At 40.8% G+C, this 19672-nt stretch overlaps 1 protein-coding gene across 2 annotated transcripts in view; it reads left to right on the top strand.

The window, feature by feature from the left end:
- Positions 1–19672, top strand: part of larp1 (La ribonucleoprotein 1, translational regulator) — a 45265-nt gene that overhangs the window by 16997 nt on the left and 8596 nt on the right. The window contains exons 2-12 of one of the 2 annotated variants that reach the window (XM_053441386.1): positions 1999–2063; positions 4199–4264; positions 8316–8387; positions 12560–12704; positions 14490–14624; positions 15073–15219; positions 16984–17146; positions 17562–17706; positions 17837–18011; positions 18235–18398; positions 19298–19396. In XM_053441386.1, coding sequence (XP_053297361.1) covers positions 1999–2063; positions 4199–4264; positions 8316–8387; positions 12560–12704; positions 14490–14624; positions 15073–15219; positions 16984–17146; positions 17562–17706; positions 17837–18011; positions 18235–18398; positions 19298–19396 — 1376 coding nt within the window. Of the gene's footprint in view, positions 1–1998; positions 2064–4198; positions 4265–8315; positions 8388–12559; positions 12705–14489; positions 14625–15072; positions 15220–16983; positions 17147–17561; positions 17707–17836; positions 18012–18234; positions 18414–19297; positions 19397–19672 lie in introns of both variants that reach the window. The other variant, XM_053441385.1, reaches the window with a different exon arrangement.

The following is a 19672-nucleotide window of genomic DNA, read 5'->3' as shown; positions in this document are numbered from 1 at the left end:
TGCCCTTCAGTTATTTATGATTCTGTTCTTCTTCTCTCTGTGTCTCGTCATGGGAATGTGAAGAGGAGCTGTGCACCAATATAACCTGATGAAGAAAACTTTGACCTGAACACACTACAGGGGAGTTCAGCTCCAGATATAAAGTTCTATGTGTGGTGCAAAAAGGTGCTGGATAGCTCGCTGTGTGTCACACTGGTGCACAGACCGTATGTGGATATTAAGCCCTGCATTTAATACAACTCAGAGATAACATAATGTGTTCTTTTCTTACATGTGTCAGCTCCCTCCTCATATTTGTTTCGATTGGTGTTTGATCCGTTAAAGCTTCAGGACTCCTGGACCAGACGTCTGTCTGAGTGTTTTGTTGTAAGGTTACAAATCAGTCCCCTTAATTCGCCTGATTCTTTTCCCCACCAAAATCCATCAAACGTTCCTTTTGAAATGACGACAGTCAAATAAATGCCCAATATTACAATGTTAAACCTGGCTCTTATCAATGCCAATCGATCCAAACAATGGACAGGGGTGAAAACACAACCTCCTTAGCGAAGGTAAAATTCTGACATTAAAATAATTATTTTTTAAATTAAGAGAATAGTGGTTTCAGCTATAGTCAGTTGGATACCTGGTTAGTGGTTGTTCCTGGTTGAATTCCATGTAAATCGAACCATCTATTTGACAAACTTTTCGTTTTAGTCGGCCAACCATTAATATTCGTGTTACGTCGAACAACATTCTTCCCAAATCTCTTGTCTGATAATATTTTGCACATAAGACTACATATGTTCTCCCAACTCTGTAATTGCACCCTGGGACGTTGCTGCGCTGGGTGTTGTTAGAGACATAGTGTGCCAAAGGATTTTGTTCCCTGCTCCCTCTCTCTCAGGCATTTTCCCCTGACATGATCGTCCTTAAGGAGCTTACTGAATACTGCGCCTTGGTGTAAATGGCTCGGCAGAGTCTCTGTGAGCAGCTTTCACTGCCTTGTATTGCTGAATGTGGTGACACTGCAGCCAAAGACACCACTAAGCAGGACTTCTGACTTAAAGACACAAGCCAGGTTAAAATGGTGAAGTGAGCTCAGTTGCTCTGTTTTAGTTTTTATGAATATTTTCCCCCCAGGATGGAATAGGATTCATCATTATCGCGTCTTTTTATGAGAAACGCTGTTTGTTCCCTTAGACCTTAATCTTTCTCAGATTTATTAGAGCCCCCCCCAAAAAAATGCATCTCATTCAGTAAGAGTAACAATTTGCCATCACTAGAACCAGGGTAAATTTTTAATTGGCGGCACCACTGTTTCAGGATGGGCAGACACACACTGATAACAGCATCCTTGTTATGTGCCGTATAACATTGCCAGATTCTCTCTCTCCCCTCTCACCCTCTGACCTGTGCTCACTTTACAGGTTAACTATAAACACTAGTTATACTATAAGTTTACTTTGTGTCTGTGATTCGCACAAGTCTTACTCTGTTGTAGTAAGGTGTTTTAACTTCATTTCTGCAGAATAAGCAATGCCCCAGTTATGCATGATCAGGTTACGATAAAGATCAGTTCTTCATCTGAGTTATTAGAAAAGAGAAGAGGAGCAAAGTCTATTAATCGGTGCCAAGTAACGCGCATAGATGCCGTGGCGCTGCCAAGAGCGGTGGTGGGTGAGGTCGGCCCGGCTGTTCTGCTAAAAAAATCTTAAAGGAAACACTGTCAAATAATTTATTGAGGCTGCCTGCCACAGGTAGATAAGACAAGTGTTGGAAAAGTTAATTAAAACTGAACAAACAGGCAAATCATTTAACTGAGACAAGCCAGTCAGTGAGTATGGGCAAAACTGCCAGGGAAAAAAAACAATCTCCTCTGTGCTTAATCTAATGTGTTGTCTGATTAATGAAATGCAATCATCATTGTAGATGAAATCAGTTGTTTTTCTCGCTACAAATGGTCTATTGTAAAGTGTCTAGAGTTTTAATTCTGCTGATATCGATGTGTTTCTACAGAGTCGACCGGCCCTGCCAAGGTGGTGAAAGCAGGGAACCCGCCCAAAGCCAGACGTGGAGGAAAGGTAATGATGCATGCTTGTGTGTTTCAGTAAATGATGTATTCAGTAACGCTCCATTTAAAGTTAAGATGTATTTTTATAATAATGAACAGCACTAGCAGGGCTTCTTTAGGAAGTTACCAAAACGGATTAAGTAGCGGCTGCCATGTGACTTGTGTCAGATTTACAGCTTCAGTTTTCTCTGAGACACGTTGAGTATTAATAAATTGACTTTTCTCACAGTATTCTGGTGCTTTTCTAAAAGATCACTGTCATAATAGCAGTTACATCAGTAGTTTTTTGCTTGGTCACAGATCCCTGTTCTCGTTACTCAAGGGTAAATTTTTCAGCTGACTAGATAAACAAACCACAGATATGTTTTTAATATTTTTGTGTGGACTGAAGAAATGAACTTCACAATAGGGAAATCATGGGGGCAGAACCATGTTAGAAGCTTCCTTCAGTTTCTAGTCTTTATGCTAAGCTAACTGCTCTCTAACTCAACCTTTAAACTTATTAACACACTTCTCTGGTGACAATCAAGTTGACAACTCCATAAGCAACATACAGAAATGACCTACGTGTGTGTTTGCGTGTAGAGTTGAGGACTGAGATCTGATCACAAGTGGCCACAGGTCCCACATGTGGAGACACATTCTAATGGCAGGTGTGAACTGACACACTTGGAACTGTCAACTTGTGATTGGATCACCAGAGACGGACGTTAATACCAAGTATATACCAGGCCTTTATAGTCTGATACAAGCAGTTTTTAAGAATCCATAAAGAAATAAATTGCAGAATAAAACCACTCTTAAACCCTAAGTGCTGTTTTAAAATGGCCTAAAACCTGAAGGTTTTCTGAAGCGACGACAGTATTAACAAAAACGTTAAATATTCTCAGCCTCTGAAACGGATAAAGACATGAAATAAAAAAAGTTTGATCGCTTAAACATTTGGCTTTCATTGCGAACCACTGCAGTTTCCCTAATTGTCACTAATAAAGAAAACTCTCAGGGAATCCTCTCGTCTTCCTCCTCCTTAAACACATCTCTTATTGGCTGAGCCTTGATCATAGGGTCGACGGGCACATTGTCTGGGTCTGAATTCTCTTCATTGTTTTTGTCATATGTGCCTTAATCTACTTCAACATCTATCTCCTCGCCTAGATCCTCCTACTTTTCTCATAATACCCTTCGCAATTCCTGCAAGTATTTCAGTGAATCACAAAGTATTTTCTCAGTCACATGTCTTGAAAAGGATGGCCTCGTCACTAAAGGGAGGAACACAGACGTCGCACCCATTCTTAAAGCTATAATGGGTTAAACACATTTTTGGCTTTAAACAAAGCTTTATTCTATGACACCATCTGATATTTTTAATCTCTCTATGAAGAGAACTTATCTATAATAATCGTTAATCTATTGTGAAGCCTTTGGAAGAATGTCTTCATTATCTCAGTGCAGGTATGTACGGTCGTGTTTATCTTTCACACCTCGAGCTGTGTGTAGTATCCTCCCCTCACACCTGGTACAATGCAAATGGGAGTTCCCGGTGAGCCAATGGCCCGGCAGATAAGACAACACACACTTTGCTCACAGCATGTCATTCACAACTTCATACCTTCTACTGGCAGGGTCTGCTTTACTACCGCAGGGCTGTTAAACACACCTTTACCACAATCGTTTATGACTCTCTGAGGTAACCCCAGTGTTGCAGGAGCAAAATAAATTGACAGACTACAGGAAGCGCTCGGCTAAATGCTTGAGGAAAGCAGGGTGGCTAGTTGACAGCAGGCAAGACAGGAAAAAGTGTATTTTCATTTTCTCTGGAGGAATTTACAGCCTCCACAACAAACGCATGCACATTTCTCCATTTCTCTTTTTTCTTTTATTGGTTTGATCTGTGAACTGAGGCTGAAATGCAGAGCCAATGAAAATACTTGAGGTCTTCTCTTGTTTCCTAAACCTGCTCACACAAAATGTAACCAATGTAACCAATGTAACCAATGTAACCAATGTAACCAATGTAACCAATGTAACCAATGTAACCAATGTAACCAATGTAACCAATGTAACCAACCAGGTTCGCCCGTTTTGTTTTATTCCACATACCAGTGAACATTCTGCTCATTCAGCTTTGTTTTATTCTTTGTGTAGGTTGGAGATTTTGCTGATGCAAACAGCTGGCCGACTCCAGGGGAGATGGCAACCAAAGACATGCAGGTAGGTGGTGTTGCCTGTTTGACCAATATTGACTCACAGTTTGGTAGATGCACACAAAGGACCCACTAATGAGATGAGGGTGGAATCATCCTGATTTCGACAACAGGCTGTGGGGAACATGTTCTCAGACTGTTTACAGTTTGACAGGTCACAACAATTTGATGCACAACAGACAAGCTGCAGAAATCTTTTTGCAGGCCTTTTTAAACAGAAATGGTCACATGATGCGATCCATGGACTCTACTAGAAGTTACATGTTTCTTTTACATTCACATCTATAAGAAAGGTCTGATCACACAGCCAACTTAATAATACCTTCGGACCAGGTGCATTGGAGTGGTAAAACTAAAACCCAGTTTTTCATATTTTCTACACTGCAGCCGGTTGAAGATATGTAGAATGAGGTAAAAAAAACAGGTGAAAAGTAAAAGCAGGACTTTAGTTTCTTGGACTGAGAAGAACCAATCTGGAAGCAGGTTTTGCCCCCCCAGGTTAAAATGCAGCTCCCGATGTTTTAAACTAAAACGTGGTCAGCGGTGCTCAAACTTCAGAGCTGTGTGGACGACACGTGTAAACGAAAACAGGGACATATTTTAAACAAATGAAATACTGTGGGTGTGACCAACGTGTCCTGCTTCCTAAGTGTGACTACAATTAAAGACCTTGTTACTGAAAATCTATGTAAAGACAGTGAAAAGACAAACTTCTGAGTGAAACACAATATGTGGGTGAGGTGTAGTTACAAGGGCGACTTAAATGATGTGTTCGGATTAGTCAAAGTGGGTGTGGCTCAACAAATACAGCATTGCAGTACAGGGCTGTAGTGACTTACTGAGCTGAACAGCTTGTTTCCTTCCAAATCTCATTCCTTTATGTTGCCAACATCTAAACTCGCACACCTGACACATGATACTGCCACTGCATCCCAGGAGCAAACAGAACACTTTTGTATAGTGGGTGGGGTCGGCCACTCAGCCCAAACCACACTCTATTGGATAATATGTATGTAACTGCCCCTGAGTTCAAGATGACTCATCAAAATGAAAGGGAGAGAAGGAGGGAGGTTTTGAAATAAAGAGGTCACAGGACTAAAACTGTGAAATTGTGTTTTTGTTTGTTCAATCTGTCTGTGGGATGAAAAAAAAAATTGATTTCTTACCTCAGTGATAATGTGACCATGACTATGCATTGGGTGCATGACTAAGCACTTCCATACAACATTAAGTTGATTGATGATGGTATGATGTCAGCAAGAATGACTTATTAGTGATGGGAACCAGATAAAGGCAGGGAGAAATTAGTTTGTTTCTCAGTTTGTTCTCGATTGAATGTCACGTCAAACATATGTAAGAACAGATGGAGCTTATTTAAGAACATCTCAGAAGTCTTTTATTCACCAACCAGTCAGAAGGAGCCGCTCAGCTCGTCCTGCTACTTCACTACAATGGGCGTGTCTGTGCAGTTTTCTACAATAGGTATTTTAGTGGTTGTGGCTGTAATTACACAGCAGCTCGACAGACAGAGCCGTTTGCGTCTGCTGACCCAACGGCATGTTTCTTTTTTAAGTGTCAGGGTTAGCGCAGGCTCACCACCACACCAAGACCTCTTGGACTCTGAGGGGACAAAACAAAGATGGCTGACCACACTCCATGGAAGTGGTGAAAGAGGAATATTAACTATTATTAGAAATAATATTCATTAAAAAGTGAAGAATTAATGATGAAATAATTAATAAGAGAATTCCGGCCTGATGAATTCAAACCTCTCAATCCTTTAACTGAAATGAAGATCTAAATAACACCTTGAGTTGACACACACACACACACACACACACACACACACACACATACACACACACACACACACCTTATTACAGATACAGGAAATGCCTCGACAGCTTTACAACATGCAAAAATTTAGCAACTTGTTTGTTTAATGTATTCAAATATGTGCCCTATGAGGTCATGGCCTCATCCAGCTCTCGACAGGTACCTTTTCGAAATATGTGGAACTATTCCTTGAAACAGAGAAACGGAGACATCCAACATGGTCTTAGCTGTAAACACTGTATTTGTGCCATAAATCCAACATATTGATCCTTCAAAAAAATAATTGCACTCGTACACTACAGCTGTGAGTCCGAACAGGGGATACGTCTAATTTGTTTGGTCTCACAGTAGTTGGAGTAACGAATCACCCCCACCTCAGCCAGTCTCTATTTCTGATCTCAGGACGATAGTGTGTCACCTAGAGAGCCACCATGGTAACCCTTCACTATTTTAGGCAGCCAGGTCTGGAGAGAACATGAAGAAGCGTCCGTGTCACGGAGCAGGAAAATGTGGGTCACATCATGATAGCCAGGAATAACCGGTGGGTACGTTGCCATAGGCAGAGTATTGAGATGATAGCCAAGCCCTGGGAAGGGATGCCCTTTTAGGGACCCCCCCCTCAATAAACAGAACCTGGATCTGTGTTGCTGCTATTCTTAGAGTGCTGGAGTTCACTGCCCATCATGTTACGGGTTACATGTAACCTGTTCCACCAGCTATGAATGCTGGGAAATGGACACTGAAACTTGATAAAGGATGAGTTTTGATTGCAGGGTTGTGCTGTTGAATTGAATGCCTTGGTTGAAGTTAAATATACATATTTCCTGCAATAAACCTGACCAGGTTTATAATTTATATACATTATAATTTCATAATGAAATTGACTAAATGTATAATTCACTTGTGGTTTTCGCCATCAGTCTCAACCATCAAACCAAGTTCTAGCCTCTCAAATGCCACAGTGTTGACTTCCTCAGCTATTATATAAAGGCAGAATAAATCTGAATGAAAACTATTTAGAACTAATTTTGATTGATTAATTGGTTACCTCATGTGTATTAAACAATGTAGACAAGAGACCTTCTGCATCAGAAGGTATACGTCCTGACAATTTCCACAGTTTGTCTGAAAACAGATCTAGTCGTGTTTTAATTTAAAAAACCATCAGCTTCTCCTTTAAGTGGTATGATCAGCAAATTTTTTTTTTAATGGCACCAGGAAGTAGTGAGTGTACGGAAATGGGTGCATACCAGAAGAGTTAAGTCCACGGTGGTTTGTGTCGGTTTGACTCTTATTACAATCGAAAACCAGTTGTCTTATCGGTTATTGCTTTATGTCGTTGTCTGTTTTGTGTCCAGAGTAAAACTTTTTCAGGGTTTAGGTTGCTAGGTTGTTGATCTGAGTTTTTTTTCACTCAAACTGCACCAGTGATAAGGATTCTTAATTTCTGTGGGGTAAAACCACTGTGACAGCTCCGTTGATACATTCCTGTGTTGGAGGAAGAGTGAATCAGCATCCTTGTGATCTCATCATCACTGTCTACATTTGCACGACCGTTATACCACATGTCCTCATCTCTTTTGATTCAGAAAACTCACGCACACCTGAGCTTTGAACACAGTCTTCTACACCAGCCTAGATTTCCATCATTTCACAAATCCCTGCCCTCGCTAAAAATAATTGCCTCTTATTCCCATCTGTGCAGACTCCAAAGCAATACACAGAATAAATGTGTTGCCTGCCTGCCTCCATGTAATGGCACAGCATTAGCCATTTAGCTGCTGAAATGATATTGGGTGTACTTTATAAAACCCAGAGGGAGCTCAGTAGAGTGTAGATGCAGCGAATGCTTATTATCCACAGCTTGTACAGCATTCACTTGGCATTTTCACTGTTTGATGGCAACAGGAAGAAGCATAATATCATCATTGTTGTTTGGGCAGAGCAACACAACCCAGATGAGATTTTAAAGATGTAACAATGTGTTTACTTTTTTTCGGTTCCTCAAAAACACCAGATTTAGGACTCATTGATGATTCAAACCAGATCAAGTCCCAAACATTGACAATTCAAGACTCATGACTCCTGTTCATTTTCTGTTAAGCAATAGACCGTGTTGCACTTTTTTTACATTCATTGTGTGTATGCATGTTTGTGTGTGTATGCTCATCATGGTCCACCCCATTGTCGTCTCTAAATTGCTCTTCCCTCCCTCTGTTCAGATTGAGGCAGTGACACGGACCGTGTCCTGCCCGCCGACTGTCAGGCAGGTCAGAGACTCATCGAGATTCAGTGTAAGTTCAACCTGCAGTCCATGAAGCCTGCAGCTGCCCACCTGCTGACATCCAGTCTGATTTATAATTTTCTAACAATAATAAGCTCCACAGTTACACTTCCCTGCACAAAACAAGAAGAATCTATAAGCTGACTTGACCACTAGTCTTATGCTGCAAATTAGACCATACATTATTTATACAAACAGAATTTACATAAGCAGCCCCTGAGAATACAAAACAATGTGCTCATACTATGCTTGTGGGTTTTCCCGTTTACTTTAGTGCGTTCTGAAGCTTTTTATCTCACCCCAAGAGGTTATATATAGCCTGGATGCCAGACGAACTTAGCCCCGCCCACAACAATTTGGTCGGGCAGTTCGGTCTGGAGTCGCTCCATTGGGAAAAAATGATGGCCCGACCGGGCCAATCAGATTGTCAGGGCGGGCTTTATACGATGATTGACAGATGATCAACGGTAACGTAATCAACCACGTCATCACAGTGCCCTCGGGTTGAATTCGTTTTCAACAAACATGCCTGCCGCTGGCGAGCTGAGATGTGTAGATGCTGCCATTGAGTCTGTTTTAGAAGACATCGACAGCGCATTCATTTTGAAAGAGGAACACAGAACGTGGAGGCGACGCCAGAGCACCGCGCTAATCCCTATCGCCCCGGCGCTTGGCTGTTCACAACGGACACTGAACCGACGCTGAACCGCCGGGCAGCGCTAATAATATCACCCGTTGATCCAGTAGATCGCTGCACGGCTTTGTGCCGGTCACACCGGAGGCTGAAGCACCGCGCTGCGCCAAGGCTGCCTCGAGGTGCTTCAGCCTCCGGTGTGACCGGCACAAAGTTTTAACATGGGAGTGGATGGGAGCCAGCTGTTATTTAAGGCTTGGCAAAACTGAACATAAATCGTTGCTCTCTTACTGAGAAATCTAGGCCTGGATTACTGCACCACAAATGAAAGCGATAGTAATATTAATCTACACTAAGGTAATGAGAACAACCTTTTCTTACATAGATCCTGTGAGGGGACACCAAATAGGTTTTGAAACAAATGACTAAGTTTCGGTGTGTAAGATTTAGGTGAAAAGGATCTATTGGCAGTAATTAATTTAAAATATTCCTAGGGATGTTTCCACTAGTTTCATCTAAATTGTCCAAATTTCTGTAGTCTTTACTCTAGAATGGGCCCTTTATATATAAATACTTTATATTTACACCGGTAGTGGGTTCTCGCTACGGAGGCCGCCATGTTTTTGTACCGTAGCCCAAACTGGACAAACCAAACACCTTTTTGAGTTTTTATGACAACTCAAGGCGACCACAGGTTCTCTTTCATGTTTAGATGGGGATGGTAAGGTCAGGGGTACTGACCTGCAACACGCAGCCTTACCAATAGATGTCACTAAATTTTACCCACTAAACCTTTAATTATTCCAATAATGACTCATGGACATAGTGTTTAGTCCTTACTAAAGGATAAACAGTATCAATATTGGAGGTAGATCAAATTGCAGCATTGCAATATCTCAGCTTTAAGATTAAAGTTTTAAAACATTAGTTATCGTTTGACAATTTCATTTATGATCACAAAGTTTACAACGCCAACATTGTTCAGCTTGTGATCAGTAGACGAGCCAACATCGATAGGAACGTCTATAAAGACTTTATACAAGGACTCCATATGATGTGGAAGTTCAGGTGCTTCAGTCATGTACTTGCAATAAAAATTGATATTGAATGTCAAACTATAAATTAGACTATATATCACTTATTAGATTTTGAGGCAGGGTTTGCCATGTTGGTTTGGTGTCTTCCCCCCTGGCTGGTATTTTGATGAACCAGTTAAACCTGTTGTTAACCTGCTGCACTGTTTGAGGCGCCAGACATACTTTTAACAGCTTGGCTCATACAGGATTTAGTATTTTTACTTTTGGTAAATACAGTGTGCAACCCTGTCTGTTCAATCCTCCTCTTTCTTCCTCGCCTCATTTTTAAACGTAGTGTTTCAGAACACATTTAACAATATTACTTTAATATTAAACTTTATGAATGAGTCATCAAAATCATAATGTAAATTGACATAGTTTACATAGTTTAACAGCTGGATTACCCTACGTTAAGTGTTCCAAAGGGCTGTAGAGTTTCACTACGCATTTTGCAGAAAGTTAAGTCTATAGATACATTGAAATAAAAATAATTGTAGGATCCTCAGGGGGTTCTGATTGTAGCCTTGGCAGATCCTACTTCACATTTCAGATGGAAATAATTATAGAACATTCAATTAAAAGCTTTAACATGTCATCAGACACCAATTCATCTCTATAAACCTGCAACCGACCAAAAACGATGAGCGCAATAATCAGACGTGTTTCAGCCTGTGACTGATACTATTCTAGATTCTGTTAGATCAGGCATAACTTATCTGCAATTTTTTTACAGGTTATTTTTTAACATATTTGCAATATTGTGTCCATCTCCAGAATTGTTGCTTGTCTCGTTTGTTTGTGTGGTGAATCATTGTTTAACAGTGCTGTTAAGCACTAAAGTGCATGTTTTAAGTGAGTCTTTATTTCAAAGGCTGAGCTCGTCGAGTAGTGAGTGTGTGCACATGGAGTGAATGGTTTGTGGTATGAAATGTGTCATACCTCGGGAGTACTCACTCGACTAAAGACGAACGCTTTGCATGACTTCTGGGTAAACCCCTCAGGCCTATCGCACTCTGCAGATCTGTGTGTAGCTGATAGCTGAGCTGCTGTAGCACAGAGGAGGAGGCTGGTCGTGTTTGATTTGAATAAAGTCACATATTGGCTCTGTGAGCAAAGATAAAGACCGCGGGCGATTCCCTGTGTGGTGAACTGCTCTGTGTGGTGAACTGCTCTGTGTGTAACTGCTCTGTGTGGTGAACTGCTCTGTGTGGTGAACTGCTCTGTGTGGTGAACTGCTCTGTGTGGTGAACTGCTCTGTGTGGTGAACTGCTCTGTGTGGTGAACTGCTCTGTGTGGTGAACTGCTCTGTGTGGTGAACTGCTCGCTGTCTGAGGCTCGGCCTGAGGACGGAGGTGGAACTCGTGTGTGTTGCTCTGCTTCAGATGAAAATGAGACTGAACAAAAGAACGAAAAGTCATAACCACAGTCTGCTCTTTAACCCAGACACTTTTAATGTGTCCCTGGGGAGTTGGTCTGTCAACTTGAAGTGACAAAATACCCCAAAGCTCCATACTTAGTACCAAACATTTATAATATTTATTTGGTTACACATTACTATATATTTATAAATGTGTTTGGTCATAGACTGATCCCTCTTTATTCCACAAACTAGATTGTTGGGTATGGTCCACTTAAGTCTTGTTTTATTACACATGATCTACTCTTTCGTTTTATTTAGTATACACTTTGCACAACAGATTTTGAAATACTACACTTTATGTAATGAGTACTGGTTGTATACTGCAATTACTGCAGTATCATGGTTGTAAAGATTTTGCATGGTTGGATATAGAGCCAGAATCGTTTGTCAGTTGTCCTCTTTGAAAAATGAACCTTTCACAGACAAATTATGAATGTTTGTTTGCTGATATGAAAACGTTTCTTTCACAGGAAGCTGACGAGTTTTTTAAACAAGAATTATTATTATTGGCTACATACATTATTTCATATTAAACTACGGACGCTGCAGCTGCATGTCACATGTGAAAGGTCAGCGAAGTGTCAGGTTATATAAAAGCTAAAAGTGAAGACCACCTGTCATTACTCAGTGTTGGATACTGAGTATCTCTCGCACCAGAGCCTCATGTCCACCATTGTGACATAGCCAGCAATCCAAAGCTTGACATTATTAGCATTGCGTATATAGCTGATAGTTAAGGTTATTAAGCTTTGATTGGACTAGTGCTCCCTGGATGTAATTCTGCGCAACTTTATGTTTAAAAATGTCCAGAGCATGTTTAGAACTCAGATTTCACTTTGCTTGAACAGAAAATAACCCTTGTACATTTCTACATGTGCTTATGTTTTCATATTAACTTCCTGTATAAAAGGAAGTGTTTTGCAAAATAGTTTTGTGCGAGGTTAATGACATGTTAACCTCTGAATTTGATATTCGAGTCTCCAAAATGCACTTCACAGCCCCTCCAGCTCGTCTTCTAAACGTGTTTCTGTGTGATCCTGTTTTGTGTCCAGGTCCCGAAGAAAACAATGACCAAGAAGGAGTCAAAGGAAAAGAGCAACGAGGAGAGCAAGGAGAACCTGAAGGCCAAGTCAGACGACTCTGGAGAGGAGAAGAACGGCGATGACGACTCCCAGAAGAACGGCCCAAAGAAAAAAGGTGAATTTAATTGAACAAAATGACTCTAGTACTCAGCATGAGTACACCCATCTTTGTTCTTCTCATAGAGAACTAAGTCTTAGCCGTTTATGTCGGATATAGATTTTGTTAAACAGAGTGCGTCCTCCATAGAGGGACAAGAGATTTTTGCACTTGATATCGGTAACGGCTTCTTTTATACATTTGAGGTGACAGAGTAGAAGCTTGTGATGACTGTGTTACAGGTCTGGCAGCAATAAAAGGTTTAACTACAGCAGCCAGCACAGGCAGCAAGTGTTTTCTGACCTTCACTACATGGTTACCCTCCGTGACTGATGTCGGGTTTGTTGTGTGAGAGTCTCTCTCTCTCGCTCCCCCTCCCTCCCTCCCCTTCTCCTTGGTGGTCTTCAGGCTCGTTTTTCTTTACTGAAACAAAACTGGCAAAGAAATGCATCAGGGAGGTTTTCACTTCTGCAGCCCGAGTGTTTTTCAGTCTCTGCAGGGAGTTGTTTTTAGTTCACTTTGTATTTTCTGAACTTCACTTTGTGACACTGATGCTCAGACATTAACATTTCACATTGAGATATATATATATATATATATATATATATATACTTACACGCTAAAACCCAATATGAAAGCACACAAAAGTCCTAGACGAATACCTGTGAGTGACAACCATAAGCATTTATCTTGTGTCAAGTTTTAGGCAACAGTACAACCTTGACGTGTCATGCATGGACTGGTCATGTGACCAGCGGACGTGCTGTAGAAGTGATGAGAACTTCATGTCTCTTCTCTGACTAAACATCAATGGAGAGAAATTTAAAAACTCTGATCTCAGCATTGAAGCAAAAAAGGACAAATCAGGAACTGGTAGACCCAATCAGCTATTTGGCTAATGGCCTTTTTTTTTGTTGGATTTATGAAACTGGTAGATTGTTTGACATTTCTGCCCTTCAAAAATGTGCTACTGAATAAACTGTAGTGAGCTCTTTTAAATATTTGAAACAGTGACCTCTGTCATGTGCAGATCCATATTCGCTGTCGTCCTCTTCTTTTTACCTCAGCCAATGAGGTCATGGTAAAGTTTAGTGCTGATGTGGATAGAGGTGCAGATTCACAATTCTTTGTTTTAGACATTTTTATCAGTTTCTGAGGATATAATGTAAACCTATGAGATTGCACAGTTGGGTGCAGGAAATACAGAGTTGGTAGAGGGAAATATTTTGCCTTGGCTTTGGCCATGTGCTCTTCTAGGTGCCATTCTTCATTTTACTTCGCTCTGCACCTCCCTCCCTCTCTTAGTGTAGTTTTCTCTCTCTCTCCCCGTTACCCTCTCAGTCAGACACAGGGCCACGTCACTTTAAAAAGTGGCCGTCATTTCCTCTTTGCTATTGCATGTGGTATCTGTCACACTCTGACCCAAACTTACACTCATCATTCCTACAACCAGACATGGCTTTACACAACAGATCACTAATGCATCCTGCTGGCCAACCGAGGTATAGCAGCTGACTTAGTGCTGTGTCATCACTAGAAGACCGGGGATAATTGAGCACTATTTTTCCTCATGATCACTGTTATTCAGTTGCCACATCCAGTGTCTGAATGCTGCTTCACAGCTCAGTTAACAAGTTTAAAGTGATAACAATTCATAGTATTTATACTCTTGTTAAAATATCACTGGGTTTATGTCCATAAAATATTTTAAGTTTAGTTAACTTTTAATAAAAACTTTAATTGGGATTAAAGGAATGAATCAGTGCCTTTCTTCTCTAAATGTGTTGCTGTCGTTACAAACAGGAAACAAGCAGAAATGGGTTCCCATGATGATCGAGGTGAAGTCCGAGGGTCCCAGGGAGCGCTCGGCCTCCAGGAACAACAGCAGGCAGAACGAAAACCCCCGCCTCCCTCCCAACGCCAGGAACGACCTCAGAGGTGAGTGTGCAAGGCCGTCACGTAACATTGAACTCACGGCGAGGCCGCATGTTACTGCATTTAGCTGTTGGAGGCAGCGTGCATGACTCAGCAGCAGGATGTGGAGAGATCAGGGAACCTCCCGCTACTTAGATGGTCGCTTTGATAGTTTAACAGTTTAAATTGACATGTATAAATAACTTGTTTTTTTTTATATTCTCTGGTGAAACAAGATTGGCAAACATCTGATCTGTTCCTCCGCAGAATATTGTATAAGTTCAAAGTCCCTTTCTACCACTGAAAACCGTGTCATGATAGATCTGCAGCAATCTCTCCAGTTACCAAAAGTTCAGTTTTTTATCATATGCTATGAGTTGATTGGATTTCCTGCCTCCATGTTAGTTTTGATGGTTCAGTTCTGGTGATGTGTTTGTGTAGATATTAAGATTTGTGTTTGTCGTCCCTACAGACTGGCACAGTCAAAAGTACGAGCGCGAGTGGCGTGACGATCATGACGAGGTGTCAAGTGTGAAGAGCGAAGGGGCGCCGTTCCGCGGTGGGTTCAGAGGTCGTGGACGTGGGAGAGGAAGAGGCCGGGGACGAGGCAGGGGTAGAGGTATGTTTATATTTATTTTTATTTCACTCACAGACGGACATGGGCACGAATGTAAAAATACAACTCAACCACCAGTTTTCTGTGCTCAGAAAAAAAATAGAACGGTATTTTCTTTTGTGGTCCTCACCATCTTTTCTTATTTTTCAAACATAACTGGCACAGAAAGATTCAATATAAACATCACACATGACGTGGGCCTACAGTGAGATATATAAATACAAATGTATATTTATATATTTGTATGTTTTATATTTTACTACACACTACTTTAACTGGTGACATTGTTCAGATCTAAGCTGCAGACGTGCTGTAGAAGTGATGAGATCTTCATGTCTCTTCTCTGACTAAACATCATGGAGAGAACTTTTCACATCTCTGATCTCAGCATTGAAATGCAAAAACAAACAAATCTCTTGACACCTAGCTGGGCTAAATTCAGGCAATATTCAATATTTAAACACTGATAATCTAAGAATATAAATCTTTCGACACAAAACTGAACTATCAGCTTACAAACAAGTTGTCTTTTACACAAACACTAAACTTGTCATGCATGGAGAATGTTTAAGGAGAAATACAAATTAATTTGCAGAAAGAACTAGAAATTTGACATTAGAGTTGGTGCATTGTAAATTGAGTCTATATTTTTTTCACTTTTTGCAAGTTAACATCAAAATAAATTAAATTAATAAAAAGAAACAAACCACCACGTGTCATTGTTCTGGAGTAAACAGTCAATTTAGCTGGACAGAGTTGTTCAGTTGAGAACTCTCCTGAGTAATGGACATAACATCAACAAACCGGAAAAATAAAGAAGCTGTAATGGTTAAAAGAGGTATAATGATATATTCAAACCTAGCAAACACACTAAAGCACAGAGAAGATGGAGAAAACATCAATTCATCAATGTCAAGCTATTTATTTAATCATATATATGCTCTTATTGCTACCAAGTAGAAACGCTTCTATTTTCCCAACAAAATCGAGCAGTGTCTGACTTATCTGGGAGAACTGTTACTTTCTGTGTGCTGCTTCGTCATGGTTGTGTTGGGGCAAAACCAGAAAGTGTTTGAGTGAGCAAGAGGCCTTGGCTCCAGCAGAAGAAGCAGGTTTCCTGTTGGTTTTGGCAGGAGTCTCCCTCTCTCCTCCCCCCGTCGCTCTTTTTCATACACTCTGATTTCCCTCACCCTCTCCACTTCTCTCTCTGTTTTCCGTCTCCCCGCTCGCCTGCCACACGGGAAACCTTTAAAACTGTAATAGGGAAGAAAAGTGAAAGAAAATAAAGTTTACAAACAACACGGAGGAAGAACTAACAACAAATTGTCTCAAAGACTCATTATTGAAGAGATGGTGCATTTATTCACCTCATCTGTGTGTGCTCAGATGGACTCTACACAAACACACTCTCTTTGGCAGACAGGAGATCATATTTCAATAAGGGGTTGATTAGACTCAGAACTTTCTAAATCTGAACAATTGATCTGCTTGTAGCCCTTTTTTATTAAACCAAAATATAATGATGCAATGTTGACCCATCACATAACAAGTGATGTGTGTGACTGCAAAACAAAACGCATCAAATATTAATTAGTTAAGAGAGACTGAAAATACAAGTTAGGAAATACAAGCAGCTATTTGTATTGTTTTTATAGTTTGTGGGATCTGCACTCGAATAGACTGCATACAATGACGCATTGGAGTTGGAGAAATGAATTGAAAACTCAAATCATTGCCTCTCTAACTGACTGTGTCTGTCCCATCAAGGCCACTACGACTACCACTACAGCTACAAGTCCTACGACATGAAGGACGGACCCCACGGGCAGAAGTTCGGCAACGCTATGACCTACTACTACGACAACATGAGCAGCAACGACATGTTCTCCGTCGACCAGGACCTGCTGAAGGACTACATCAAGAAGCAGATGTAAGTTTGGGTTATTTTTTACAGTAGTGATACACAGACAGCGTCTAAACTCAGTTTTAGCTGCATTGAAGGTTTGAAACTCTTAAATCAAATGTCTGTGGCTCTCTGTCTTACCCCACGTTTTATTTCAGAGTCTCTGCCGAAGACAAAAATGGCCGAACATTTATTTTTTCTGAAAACAAAGAAGTTAGCAATCCATGAGAGCAAATTTGTCATTTAAAAAAAGGTTTAGAGGAAGTCACACATCTCTAAACCTGTGTGACTTCCTCTTTCCCTCATCCATCTTTCCCTCATGTCTTATTTCGTCCGATGTTGGACAGAAAGGACAAATGTGAGGAAACGCTTAACTGCAGTCTTGTCACTATGTCCTGGATAATGTTGACCATGTGTGTCCTCACTTCTTCGCGCTCTGCAGTGAGTACTACTTCAGCCTGGACAACCTGGAGCGGGACTTCTTCCTGAGGAGGAAGATGGATGATGAGGGCTTCCTGTCCATCGCACTCGTCGCCAGCTTCCACAGAGTGAAGGCCCTCACCACCGACGTCAACCTCATCATGGAGGTTCGCACATTACTTTCCCTCACTTGGATTCTGCCGATGAATGTGGACAGCAAAGTTGCAGATAGATGATCTGAGATAATGAGAATGTGATTTTAAACTGTTCAATGCAACCCACTCTTTCTCCCACCAGTCTTTGAAGGACAGTAAGGAAGTGGAGGTGATCGACATGAAGATCCGTCGGAAGGTGGACCCCGAGAAGTGGCCTCTCCCGGGTCTGAACATGCCAAACAACACCCACACCGACTTCTCCCAGCTCATAAACTGCCCCGAGTTTGTCCCGAGACAGATGCCTGAGGAGCCCCAAGGTGAGCGCTCTGACCTGGTGTTAATGAAGCTCGATTTCCACTGTGGTGATTTGTCTTATTTGTAAAGAAGTCCAAATAATTTTACTCCTTTGGCAGATTCTAAATCTTAGGCCTCCCTAAGTCTTGTGTCCTGATTTCCCGGTTTCAATACTTTCACTTCATCTGCACACTGGCAGTAGTCATCCTTGACATTGTTCTCTGTGACCTTGTGTGTTTGCTGCAGGTTCTCCAAGGGCCTCTACACCAGTGCACCAGCTGAAGACCGAACCGGACATCTCCAACCTCAAGACGATGCCTAAGGGCCTCTCCGCCAGCCTCCCTGACCTGGACTCCGAGTCCTGGATCGAGGTCAAGAAGAGGCCCAGACCCTCGCCGGCCAGACCCAAGGTCAGCACAGAGAAGGTGAAGTTCACATTAGACTCGAGCGTTTAAAGAGAAGGTTTTGAAAGCAACGAAGACAAACTAAGAGGTTTCGGAGCTGTGAATCCTTGAATATTCACTTCCATGAAATAGAATCGTCACTCACATTACATTAAGTTTTCCAGTCAGATCTTCCATGGACCACGATCCTTTGTTGACACTTACCGATCTTATTTCCGTGAAATTGGATGGGAGATTTTAGAATTTTTAGAATACATATCGCAATAGTAAAATTGAGTCCCTCAAATAAATCCATATTTTTTCGTTATTTCATTGGTAAAACTTGTAATAAAGTCTTTGTTTTTATCCAAACTGCTAATGCATTAACCAATCACCAAATATTTGTATAATCAAATCATAGTTTAAAGTTATTGATCAATACAAACTCTTATTTCCTTGATTTTAGTTTCTATAGATATGTGGATTTGCTGCTTTTCTGTTTTTTAGCAATTAAAATAGAAATAAATGTTATTGCATTTTAAATTAACAATTCAAATGTATGACATATTCACATATTCTCAAAATTGTTTACTATTTTCAGACATTTATCCAAAGAATAATTAACAAATTATTGATCAATCATAGCAAGGATGATTTGCAGTTAATAGTGAGGAGCTGTTATCAGACATTGTTTATGTAGAACAAAGATTCATCCTCACAGGCTCATGCAGCACCATGTTCAGATTTTAAGCACTTTTTGTTGTGTGTTTTATTTTTATTTTGTAAAAGAAAACTTCAGTAAGACCAGTTTGCCTTTCCCTCGTCTTATCTTATCTTTCCACAATGTTTTTTTCGTTCTGTCATCCTCTCCTCCTCTCCTCCTCCTCCTCCTCCTCCTGTGTGTCGGTGCTGTTTGACTGATTCAGGCCCCCTCGTTGCAGCAGCAGAGGGAGAAGGACGAATTGATTCGTTCCCCGTTGCTGCAACCCGGCTCCTCACCAATGCCTGCTACCTCAGGAACTAAGGTGCGTTTGACTTTATTATTATACTTTTAACTCTTATTCCCCTAGAAACCACATTTTGGGCCACTGTTCAGAAAGACCGCTAATGTATATCTATTATTTTGTAGTTATTATCATTAAGGTTAATAAATTACCTAGATATTTAATTTACAAATGATATATATTAGAGAACCTGCATATCCTCAAATTTAAGAACAAAATAAGTTTTAATTGATGAATTCATTTAAATGATAAATTGATCACAATGATTGTCTTCTGAATTCTGAACTGTTATTTCAG

The sequence above is a fragment of the Pleuronectes platessa genome, chromosome 15 (assembly GCF_947347685.1).
Source record: "Pleuronectes platessa chromosome 15, fPlePla1.1, whole genome shotgun sequence".
Lineage (NCBI taxonomy): Eukaryota > Metazoa > Chordata > Actinopteri > Pleuronectiformes > Pleuronectidae > Pleuronectes > Pleuronectes platessa.
This window is presented reverse-complemented; position numbering and strand designations above follow the sequence as displayed.